The following is a 12626-nucleotide window of genomic DNA, read 5'->3' as shown; positions in this document are numbered from 1 at the left end:
TTTGGGACCATTGCTGTTTGTCATTTCTATAAACAACTTGGACGCAAGCATAGGTGGATGGGTTTGGAGATGATACTAAAGTTGGTGGAGTAGTGGACAGTGTCGAAGAATGTTGCAGGGAGACTTTGGTAAACTGCAGAACTGGGCTGAAAGGTGGCAATGTGAGGTGATTCACCTTGGGAAGATTAACAGGAAGGAAGAATACAGGGTCAATGGAAAGATTCTTGGTAGTGTGCATGTGCAGAGGGATCTTGATGTCCTTGGACATAGATCCCTGAAAGTTGCCACCCAGGTTGGTAGTGCGTTAATAAGGCATACGGTGTGTTAGGTTTTATTGGTAGAGGGATTGAGTTCCGGAGCCATGATGTCATGCTGCAAGTGTACAAAACACTAGTGTGGCCTCACTTGGAGTATTGTGTGCAGTTCTGGTCACCCCATTAGAGGAAGGATGTGGAAGCAATGGAAAAGGTGCAGAAGAGATTTACCAGGATATTGCCTGGTTTAAAGCAAAGGTCTTATGAGGAAAGGCTGAAGGATTTGGGTCTGATCGCACTGGAGAGAAGAAGGCTAAGAGGCGATTTAATAGAAACATACAAGATGATCAGAGGATTAGATAGAGTGAACAGTGAGAGTCTTTTTCCTAGGATGATGACATTTGCTTGCATAGCTGCAAATTGAGGGGTGATAGATTTAAGACAGATGTTAGAGGCAGGTTCTTCACTCGGGGAGTGGTAAGTGCATGGAATGGCCTGCCTGCCAATGTAGTTAACTCAGCCACATTAGAGGCATTTAAGCAGTCCTTGAATAGGCATGTGGATGATGATGGGATAGTCTAGCATGATGGGCTTAGATTAGTTCACAGGTTGGCGCAACATCGAGGGCTGAAAGGCCTGTTCTGTGCTGTGCTGTTCAATGTTCTATACCTATGCCTGGACACTATGGGCAATTTAGCACGGCCATTCCACCTAACCTGCACATCAATGGAATGTGGAAGAAAACTGGAGCACCTGGAGAAAACCCATGCAGACACAGGGAGAAATATTCAAACTCCACACAGACAAAGTTAAAAATCACACAACACCAGGTTATAGTCCAACAGGGTTAATTGGAAGCACACTAGCTTTCGGAGCACCGCTCCTTCATCAGGTGATTTTTAACTTTGTACACCCAGACCAACACCGGCATCTCCAAATCCACACAGACAGTTAGCTGAGGCTGGGATTGAACCCAGGTTCCTGGTGCTGTAAGACAGCAGTGCTAAACACTGAGCCACTGTACCACGCCACAGACTACAGTACACAATTTCCTAATGTGATTTAATTTTAACTCACCATCATCTTTAAGGGCAATTAGGGATAAGCAATAAATTCTGGTCTTTCCAACAATGCCCACATTCCATGAATGAATATCCAATAACAAAACAGCAACAAAGCAGCAAAGTAACACACAGAGAATATTAATATGTTATATTAAATATTAATATACTCATTAATGTTGTTCATGAGTATATTAGAGTTCAGCATATTAATACTTGCACATCTCATGTAACAAATCGTATAATTATGAAAATCTACAATTTTATAGGATTTTATCAAAATGATATTATTTTATATCGTCATGTAGATTTCGACCAGCTCTCCATATTGTTTGTTGAGGAAAAAAAACTCTATGAAACCCCTTTCTCTGCTTGATCCACTCCTATCTGGATGAGCCCAGCTAATGGATTAGTGGTGCTGGAAGAGCACAGCAGTTCAGGCAGCATCCAAGGAGCTTCGAAATCGACGTTTCGGGCAAAAGCCCTTCATCAGGAATAAAGGCAGTGAGCCTGGAGCGTGGAGAGATAAGCTAGAGGAGGGTGGGGGTGGGGAGAAAGTAGCATAGAGTACAATGGTTGAGTGGGGGAGGGGATGAAGGTGATAGGTCAGGGAGGAGAGGGTGGAGTGGATAGGTGGAAAAGGAGATAGGCAGGTAGGACAAGTCCGGACAAGTCATGGGCACAGTCCAGGACAGAGTCTGCTTGACTGGCACCTTTTTTCGTCCCTCCATCACCAAAGCACACTAACAGCAGTATGTACCATCTGCAAGACGCACTGCAGAAGTTCACCAAGGCTCCTTACACAGCAGCTTTCAAACATCTGAACACTTCTATCTAGAGAAACTTACAGACCCATGACTACTTGCATCTAGAAGGACAAGGGCAGCAGTCACCTGGGAACACCACAATCTGTATGTTTTCCTCCACTTACCATCATGACTTGGAAATATATTGTCAATCCTTCAGTGTTGCTGGGTTAAGATCCTATAACTCCCTTCCTAATGACACTGTACATCTATCTACAACAAATGGACTGCAATGGTTCAAGAAGGCTACCACCTTTTCAATGGAAACTAGGATGGACAATAAAAGAGAACTAAAGAAAGGAAAGAAATGGAAGCAAATAGGAAACGTTGAAAGCGTATCAGTTGGATTACCTGACAATTCAAAATATTCTTTAATATCCAGTCCCAGTTTGCAATGATATACTTTTCACCATATTTTATGATATTTGATTTTTACTTCCATCTACTCACATCTCAGTTTTCTCATGAATTGGAAAAACATACTTTTACTGATAAATATTTCTTGAGAGTCAGTTATGTTACAAAACTGAGCCAAACACAGGCAATTGGACTAGATTAGTTTGGAAACATGGTTGGCATGGACTGGTTGGTCTGAAGGGTCTGTTACCATGCTGTATGACTCTACGATTGTGACTCCATGAGTGAAACAGTAATGCTTAAGAATTGGAATTTTTCCATCTTTAGTACTATCATATGCAGATTTAGAAATTTGTTTTAATTTTATTTACAGTACCTTATTAATGTGTCATCATCCACAATCATGAGCCAGGGAACTTCAGGAACAGCATTACTTATGAATCGTTCCAGAATGGCAAACGTTTTGCCACAGTGCCCTGAAAAGTACAGAAAATCGGAAAACATTTCATTAATTTGTCTCATTAAATGCCTTTAATTTTAATACACCCAAAATAAATACAGCAATTTTACACACTGTTTGTTAAAACATGTCCAACTTGTTACATAACATGAATTATTTTCCAAAACCAACTTTGTATCTGGGTTCGCTGGGGCAGGAACTCAAGAACACTATCCTTGAACTTGCTTTCTTGTTCAAGTCAGACTAACACGTATTGAATATAATTTCAATGTTCCTGTTTGGTTTAAGTAGGATGTCATAATGTTATAAATTTTATATATGAACTCAATCTGATGACATCTTGTTTTAAAAGGAGGTAGGCTGGAAGAGTGAAGAATGAATGCACCCATAATAAGTGCCTTTGCAGAACTACATGATTCCAGAGAGCAGTTGGGGGCCTTCTCCATGTCAAACCAGCTAAACATGTAAAAATCCTTTAATCTTGATAATCGTCCTCTGCCCCGATGATCGCCAAACGTTCCCAAGTGATCTATCAGCTTTCCTGAGACCCTGCGATAACCAGTGTACCACCTGTAGCAATTTCACAAATGTTTTGAAACAAAGCTAACATAAATTAACATGCACAGCATCTGCTATTTGCCTGTAGCAATCAATGTGGCATACCAATTATATTCAAAGCAAATACTTTCACATCACAACATTCTACTTTTGTCTTGCTAAGCATAATATCAAAAAGGAAACCTTGCCAATTGTATAAAATAACTCTTCAAAATTCATATACACAGGTTTCAATGTTATGAATGCTGAATTTTGCAAGAAAATATATTTTTAAATATTCCTTTAAAAGAAAACAGAATTATGGAAAGAAATATACAATTTGAATTCCTGATAAGCACTTCAGTTTGGTGCGGTTCAGTTATCATGTGGAGAGAAACACAAACAGAAACACACTGTCAAGTAGCAATTTAACATCTTTCACAATACATCACACTAAGAAAGGGCTGCTGTAGCTGAGAAGAAGCTATTGTTTTGTGTTAAACACCAAGTGGGATGCTTTTAAGAATTTGGTTTTGAAATAATCATAAGGTGGCACAGAACTTGAGTATTACTGAAAAAGAATTTCTAACTTGACACGTACCAAAGCTTTTCATCAAGACAATTTGCAGGAATACTAAATAAAGGAGAAAAACCAACATTTATGCTCTATGGAATGAGAGTGCTGACTGAGTGGCTCGTATCCATGTATTAATTTGGCATTATGAGCCTATCTACTGATGCATCATTCAAGGAAACCATAAACATTTGCACTTGTAGCACATATTATGGCAATCTAGACCCACCATCATTGTGTGAATACATATTTAGTGAACTTACGAACTCAGCAAATCACACAGTTGTACTCAGTTTTAACAGCACTGTGCATGCCCAAAGACATGGCATTGCCAAGATTGTACATATAAGTTGGAGTTTATGGTTGAGACATGATATGCTATCCAACACTGATATACTACGTATACATATATAAAATGCTTAAACAAGACTAAAATCCAGCCCATCATACTTCGAGACATTGAGAGCAGGACTGATGGGCAAACAGCTTGTTATTTTTAAAACTGCTCAAGTTATATTTCAGGATCTTGCAGATTGAACCGAGATAATCTCATTAAGGGAAACAAAATGTTATTTTAAAAGCCTCTAAATAGACCTTGAGGATCTAGAAAAGCAAATGAGTGTCAGTCAGTGTCCTTGTGACTTGGTAAGCACAATTAATTACTAGCCAACAAAGAACTAAGGCTTACTAACTGAAACATTGCCCACTCAGTCAGTCTAAACCAAGCTTAGCTGATGAAGGTTAGGATCTGCACCCAACTTGCTGATGGAACTTTAATTGTATAAGAGTAGTAACTTCTGAATTTCAGTCATCAGAGACAGAGGGGCTAACGTGGTGAATCACTGAAGACTAAATTCATAGGAACAGGAGCAGGTCATTCAGCCCCTCAGCCTCTTCTGTCATTCAATGAGATCATGGCTGATCTGTGGCCTAACTCCAAAAATCTGCCTTCGGCCCATATCTCTCAATATCTTTGCTTAACAAAAAAAATATCAGATCTAAAATTTAAATTTGAATTGTATTGCTTGATTAAGAATACATGGATTTATAGTGTACAGAGGAACCTCGATTATCCAAATACCAGTTATCCAAAAATTGGATTCTCCGAAGGAGATCTCGAGGTCCCACCAGAAACATTACATCGAAGGCGTGTGTCCAACACTGATCGCGTCTTTTGTTTACAGTGATTAAAAGTGCAGTGTTGGGGACGGGCAGGGGCAGTGTTGGACAGGATTGGAGACGGGTGGAGGGCTGTGTTGGACAGGGTTTGGATGGCGGGCTGGTGACGATGTTGGAAGGGGTTGGGGGGCCGGTGCAGCGCGGTGTTGGGAGTGGGCAAGACGTGGTGATGGATGGGGGTTGGGTGGCGTGCGGGGGTGGTGTTGGAGGGTGGGCGGTGTTGGGGGCAGGTGGGGGCGGTGTTGAATGGGGTTGGAGGCAGGCGGGGGCGATGTTGAACAGGGTTGGGGCAGGCAGGGAGGTGTTGGACAGGAGTTGGGGCGGGCGAGGGCCGGTGTTGGACATGGTTTGGGGAGTGGGCAGGGTGCGGTGTTGATGGCGGGCAGTGGCGGTGTTGGAAAGAGGTTGGGGTGGGCGGGGGGCGTGGGGTCTCACACGTGGTGTGCTGTTGCCTAATCTGAATGGGGAACAGACGTAATAGAAAACTCTGAGTCCCAGAGGAAAGGCATTGAATCGATTAACCGAATCATTGATTACCTGAACAAAATAGTGCCTGCCCATCTCGTTCGGATAATCGAGGTTCCCCTGTACTGTCAAAGAGTAGTTAACATTTTTTATGGATAACTGATCTTTTTAGTGAGATCTCATTATTTCTGTAATTTTCAACTCAAAAGTCTAAAACTTGCTATGACCAAACAATCGATTGGTAGTACAGAATTGAATAATGCTAAAGAAAGAGTCGTGTTGCTGAAATTATCTCTCTTTCACACATCAGAACAAATGGAAGAATGCCGTATTTCGAATGAGCACAACAAGCTATACAAGATGATAAAAAGGTTGCTGAATGGTTGGCAAATTGACTCTGACTGGATGAGGCAATGCCACAGACAAAGCAATTGGGAGGAATCCCTTACAAATAGTTTGAAATGTGGCATTCTTGCATTTGCCCTGATGAATGAATAGAAAGGAGGGGGAGTGGAGATATTAACTGAAGAGAATGTTATCTCTTCAATTAATGCAGAAAGGGATATCCTGGAGCAGTCAAAGACAAATTTTATTTGGTCAAAGTTAAGTAAAAGAAGTGATACTCCTACAGTACAGGGTGAATCTTTTAAGTCACTTCTGAGTGGATACAATATAGAGGAGTACTTAAACAGGTTTACTACAGAAAGGTGCAAGAACATTTGAGCACTGATAATGGACTTCACTTGCCTGAAGAGAAACTGAAAGAGTCAGAGTGTAAAGAGCTGAGAGAGAGAAAGAGACTTGCTAAAATGCATTTAGGAGGATTTTCTCCATTAGTATATTTCGAGCCTAATGAGGATAATGCTAATGTTGATCTCTCTCTGCACCTTCTCAGCAGCTCTAACACTGTATCCTGCAAATTGTTCTGTTACCCTGATGCACTTGTAAAGTACAACCTGCTCACAAAGCACATGAGACAACACTTTTCATTGTACCTTGGTACACGTAACAGTAATAAATCAAATCAAATCAATAGAAGGAATGTTGTATCTGGTTATGGGGAGCAAAATGGGTCAAATGGATCAAGTGTCTGTAGAGGAACATCCAGTGAATAATGCTCACTCACAGTATCATGAGGTTTGGAACAGCTATGGAAAAGGACAATAAAAACATTTTAAATGTTGTCTTTAACATCAGAAAATGTCCTAAATCTGAACAGAAACAATGCAACACAAAGTCCAACATCAAATCATACATGGAGACTTACTAAATTTTCACAGAAATTGACTTAAGTGTTAATTTTGGTGAGTTTCATCAAGGGTGTCTCTCTAGTGAGGTTTCTTGTGTTATTTCTTTGAAACTTGCATCATTACCAGTGCACCAAGCCTCCACGTATGAGCTTCCCTCTTGTCAGAAGTGGAAGTACTCATCAAGGCTGGAACCCACAGGATTCCCAGTATGGTGCCATTTTTAATGCCCAGCTATCCACTAGGTCAATGCTACCGTAAAACCGGAACATCTTGGAGCAGAGGTAGACCATGTGGTCTATTGAGTTACTCCATCAATCCATGATTTATGGCTGATCTGATAATCTTGTATGTTCTGTTTTCCCTTTTCACAATTATTGTCTCCTCTGCAATCCAGTATGCTGACTCCGATTCCCAAAAGTGATTTCCCTTCTCAGCGGCTCTGAATGACACACTTTAATTGAGCAGATCCCAAGGATTAATCACAGTCAATTCTCTGATTGACTTGAAGAAAGACTTTGACTGGTGATTGCTCTGATCTCTGTACAGCTCTCCTATTGAATTACCACAAATCCCTATGTAGTGACTGTGACAAGATCAGCCAAATGGACCTCATAGAATATGAGTTCTCTGATTGGGGCTGTTAACCTGGTCCAATCAGGGAACCCTGGCTGACAGATAAGAACAAGAATGTTACCCTCCCCTTCACTGTTTTATCACACAGCACTGCCCTTTGATGAGAAGGGCACTGCTTGGAGCACGCGGTGTCCACCAACACCCTGGAGTTGTTTAGGGAGAGGTGGGCGCCGCAGGGAGTGGAGTGCATTATTTCCCCCTCCAACTCTATTTTGATTTAGTCCGTACCCTCCCCTTCACTGTTTGATCACACAGCATTGCCCTTTGATGTGAAGGGCAGTGTTTGTCACTGGCCACTCGGGTGTTTCCTTTCTTCCTGCTGGTGGAAATTGAATAAAGATTTGTGCACCTTGTGTCTCTCACTGTGTCTCACACCTGCACACACACACCATGGGTGCTGAGGAAAAATAAGCACTAAAAAAAAAAGGAGTGTCAGAGGTTCTGTTCACTCTGAGAGCTGGCTCGTGAGGGAGCTGGATCAGTGTAAAAAAAGAAAAAAGAACGGAAATGTGACCTCCTCGTGGGTCTGCTCCTGGGCCTGGCCAAACTAGCTATAAACAGGTCCAGGCAGCGGGCCGTGGAGGGGGTCGCTAGGGCCGACTGCCTGCCCCTCTTCCGCGGTTACGTTAGAGCCCGGGTGTCTCTGGAGAAGGAGCACGCGGTGTCCACCAACACCCTGGAGTTGTTCAGGGAGAGGTGGGCGCCTCAGGGAGTGGAGTGCATTATTTCCCCCTCCAACTCTATTTTGATTTAATCCCTGCCCTCTCCTTCACTGTTTGATCACACAGCACTGCCCTTTGATGTGAAGGGCAGTGTTTGTCACTGGCCACTCGGGTGTTTCCTTTCTGCCTGGTGGTGGAAATTGAATAAAGCTTTGTGCACCTTGTGTCTCTCGCTGTGTCTCACGCCTGCACACACACACCATGGGTGCTGGGGAAAAAATAAGCACTATCGCAGTTAGGCGGTAGGTGGGGGTTAAAAAAAAACAGGAGATGTTGCCTTTCTTCCTGGTGGAAAAGAAAAAAAAGAAAAAAAAAGAACAGGAATGTCAGACTTTGAGGTGCCAGGATCAGTGTTCAGTAATTTCCATGTGTAAATAAAGGATGACTTAGTGATGGGATACAAGCCTCTGGGGAGTTATTTAAGTAGCGACGAGAGCAAAGCACACTCCTGAAGAAATTCGCTCACAAGAGTTGTCTTTGAGTTGGGGGTAAGCATTTCTGGCATCCTGCCAATCGAACTCATTCAATCGTGCCCATTGATGACTGGACTCAGTATGTGTAAAGAATGTGTTAGTTTTCCGGGCAAATGAACAGCAACGAGTAATTCTGAAAACTTGTGAACCTATAGCTTTATCAGTTTATAGGAGCCTAACTTTCTCTTTGAGACCAGACACTAAACCTTTCAAGAGTTGACAGATTTAGTTAAGGAATATCACAACACCAAGCTTCTTCTAATACTGAGTCGCTATTGCTTTTACACTGCAGTTCGAGAACTGGGGAATCTATATCTGGATTTTTGAATTGGTTAAGAGGACTGCCAGATACATGTGACTTTCGTCTAACCCTTAATGAGATGCTGAAGTGGCGTCAGGAATGCTAATGCCAGAATGCTAAGCAAGACAGAAAGTTTACATCAGGTGACTACGTTTGGTGTAGGAACCATGGGAATGACCCTGTGTGAATAAGAGGCATGGTTGACACGAGGACAGATCCAGATGGATATTCGGATGTTGCAGCCTCAACACCTTTACCGCCTAAGAGGATGAATTTCTTCCAAGACCCTCCAGGTGCAAGAGGCAGGCAGTCAATCTGGTCCAATCAGGGAGCAATGACTGACAGATAAAAATAAGAGTGTCATAGGCTCTGTTCACTCTGAGAGCTGATTCCAAGGAAGCTACATTAGCATCATGGACTTCCCACATGTAAATTAAGGTGACTTGGTGACAAGACACCAACCTCTGAGGAGTTATTTCACTTGGACTGGTTCCATTGGACCTCTAGGATGGACCATGGTGCACTCCCAAGTCTTTAAGATACAGACTTCTGAACTTGACCACCCCAAAGTAGCTGGCTGACCAAGTCCAAGCCCCTGGACTAATAGCAGATGCTGTCCTTGACATTGTGCTAGGACCCCTTAACTGAGGCTACAATCCCAACCTAACTGAGAACTACTCCCCTTGGACTTTGGAGACATGTTTGTTTGGTTGCAGCACATGCTGTATGCTACAGGAACATGTTGCAGAGGAAAGATTAATGAAGCGTGGTGCCTTACACCAACATGTCCACTTCCTTGACTGATCACTGCTGCCAACCACGACAAGCTGCCTCAAGTTGTGTCTGAGCTAAACTGCAAAGCAAGACAGAACCTTTGGCTGAGGATCAAAGCACAAAAAGGTACTGATACTGTCAGCATCCAAGTAGGATCAAAGTGAGTGCTAAGAGAGCAAGCAAGGAACATTGAAATGCTGCCATGGTCCAACCCATGAGCTAAGTGCTTGTCCCTGCATGCAAAGTGTCCTGGGAGAGGTGCTGATGCACTACAATGTACAGCACTGAAGTGCAAGACTATTATAAATGGGTTGGAAGTATCACATGATGGTAACGATGAGGTTTGCATGGTGCAGCCCATATCTGCCCGTTACGGATGGTTGGAGCCATTGGAGTATGCCATGAGAGTTTAGGGCCTGCTGTCCAACTGGAGGCCTGGAGGATCATTAGCAAGCTGGAGTTGCCAAGTAAAAACTCTCACTTTCATAATGGGAATGGTCATCGTACAGTTTCTATTCAGTGGGTGAGACAGTGAGAAACTGCACATCAGTGAGGCAAGATTAGGCAATAATAGCTTGAAATGCATGCAAATAAGTCTCTTGCAACTTATTGGCAACTCTTTTGACTTACTATTCAAAACTTGATTGGAGAATTGGACTTTCTTTTCTGGCTATCAGGAACCTCATTTCTGCCAATCTTACCCTATTTTCCCACTGACTCACTTTCATCCATTAAGTAAGGTGACCCAAAATGTTGTCAAAGTGGGAGATTTTAAGAATTGTCTTAAAGGAAGAAAGAGGAGTAAAGAACAGTAGATGTTTAGGGAGGCAATTTTAGAGCTTAAGGTCAAGGATTGGATGAGCACAGACATCGTCAGGGTTATGGGGCTAGATGAGATAAATGAGATTGGGAGGGGAAAAGGCCATAATGAGAACTTAAAGTAAGAATGGAAATTGTAAGATCAGAACATCACTGACAAGGGACCATGGCTTGGTATCAGTCAGTACAGGGCAGCAGAGTTTTGGATGGATTCAATTTCATGGAGGGGTAAAATGTGAGAGGCCAGCTTGGAGTGCACTGGAATAAATGAGTCCAGAGGCAGTACCTGGGGTATATGAGCACAGAGGCAGAGGCAGTACCTGGGGTATATGAGCACAGAGGCAGAGGCAGTACCTGGGGAATACAAGCACAGGGGCAGAGACAGTACCTGGGGTATATGAGCAGAGAGACAGATCAGTACAGGGGTATATGAGCAGAGAGACAGATCAGTACAGGGGTATATGAGCAGAGAGACAGATCAGTACCTGAGGTATATGAGCACAGAGGCAGAGACAGTACCTGAGGTATATGAGCACAGGGGCAGAGGCAGTACCTGGGGTATACGAGCACAGAGGCAGAGTCAGTACCTGAGGTATTAGAGCACAGGGGCAGAGACAGTACCTGAGGTATATGAGCAGAGAGACAGATCAGTACAGGGGTATATGAGCAGAGAGACAGATCAGTACCTGAGGTATATGAGCACAGAGGCAGAGACAGTACCTGAGGTATATGAGCACAGGGGCAGAGACAGTACCTGGGGTATTAGAGCACAGGGGCAGAGACAGTACCTGAGGTATATGAGCAGAGAGACAGATCAGTACAGGGGTATATGAGCAGAGAGACAGATCAGTACCTGAGGTATATGAGCACAGAGGCAGAGACAGTACCTGGGGTATATGAGCACAGAGACAGAGACAGTACCTGGGGTATACGAGCACAGAGGCAGAGTCAGTACCTGAGGTAAAAGAGCACAGGGGTAGAGGCAGTACCTGGGGTATTAGAGCACAGAGACAGAGACAGTACCTGGGGTATACGAGCACAGGGTTAGAGGCAGTACCTACGGTATATGAGCACAGAGGCAGAGGCAGTACCTGAGGTTATGAGCACAGGGGCAGAGACAGTACTTGAGTATATGAGCACAAATCAAGTGTCAGCACAAATTGAGAAAGTAGTGAAAAATACATAAAGGTTCCTGGACTAGTATTACTTTTATATATTACTTTTCCAACAATATCACTGGTTCAAAATCCTGAAACTGCCTCTTTAATGACAATGGTAATCTACCTACAGCAAATGGACTGCAGCAGTTCAGGAAGGCAGCTCACCACCAGCTTCTCAAGGGCTATTAGGGACAGACAATAAATGATGGCCCAACCAGTGATACCCACATCCCCTTGACTGAATAAGAAGAGTCAGAACTTAGAAAAACTACTTTTTAAATTTCCGAATGCATAATTACAGATTATTTAATTTAACTGAACTAACTTCCATAACCTCAATACAATAAGGAAGGAGTTAAAGATGGCCTGGGCTGAAGTTCTGCTTACTTCGTATTGTGTTTGAACATTCTGACTTAGGAAAATAAGATCCTCTGCAATTTACACCATAAGTTACCAATGGCAAAATGTGCATAAATTTCAGCAAATTCCCGTCCTTTAAGTTGCACTGTCTAGAACAAAGTGTACTAGTTTACTTGTGAAATGGATCAATGAAAAACTATTTAGTTTAATTAACGAGTGTTCTTTCTGCTTGGCAAATTGCTCAAGGCACTGTACAGTCACATATCTGTAAATTGGATATGGATACATTGCCTGCAATATCCAATAAAAGCCCTCGTAATGAAGCAAGAAAGTGTGCAAAATAATTTTTCAGACAAAATGAAGTACTGTTATTATAGTATCAATTAGTTAAAAGTATTGGCTGATTCATTGCAGAAATGTTTTGTCATTTAATGTCTATAT

The 12626-nt window shown here is 42.6% G+C and overlaps 1 protein-coding gene across 1 annotated transcript in view; it reads right to left on the bottom strand.

Moving 5' to 3' along the window:
• The window catches only part of b3glcta (beta 3-glucosyltransferase a), a 141305-nt gene that overhangs the window by 37159 nt on the left and 91520 nt on the right, over positions 1-12626 (bottom strand). The window contains exon 10 of the mRNA XM_087988554.1: positions 2855-2954. Coding sequence (XP_087844680.1) covers positions 2855-2954 — 100 coding nt within the window. The remainder of the gene's footprint in view (positions 1-2854; positions 2955-12626) is intronic.

Source organism: Chiloscyllium plagiosum, unplaced genomic scaffold, assembly GCF_037043375.1.
Source record: "Chiloscyllium plagiosum isolate Xiang-an unplaced genomic scaffold, Cpla_swu_hap1 HiC_scaffold_6, whole genome shotgun sequence".
NCBI lineage: Eukaryota > Metazoa > Chordata > Chondrichthyes > Orectolobiformes > Hemiscylliidae > Chiloscyllium > Chiloscyllium plagiosum.
Note: the sequence above shows the minus strand (reverse complement) of the source record. Positions and strands in the feature narration are given on the sequence as shown.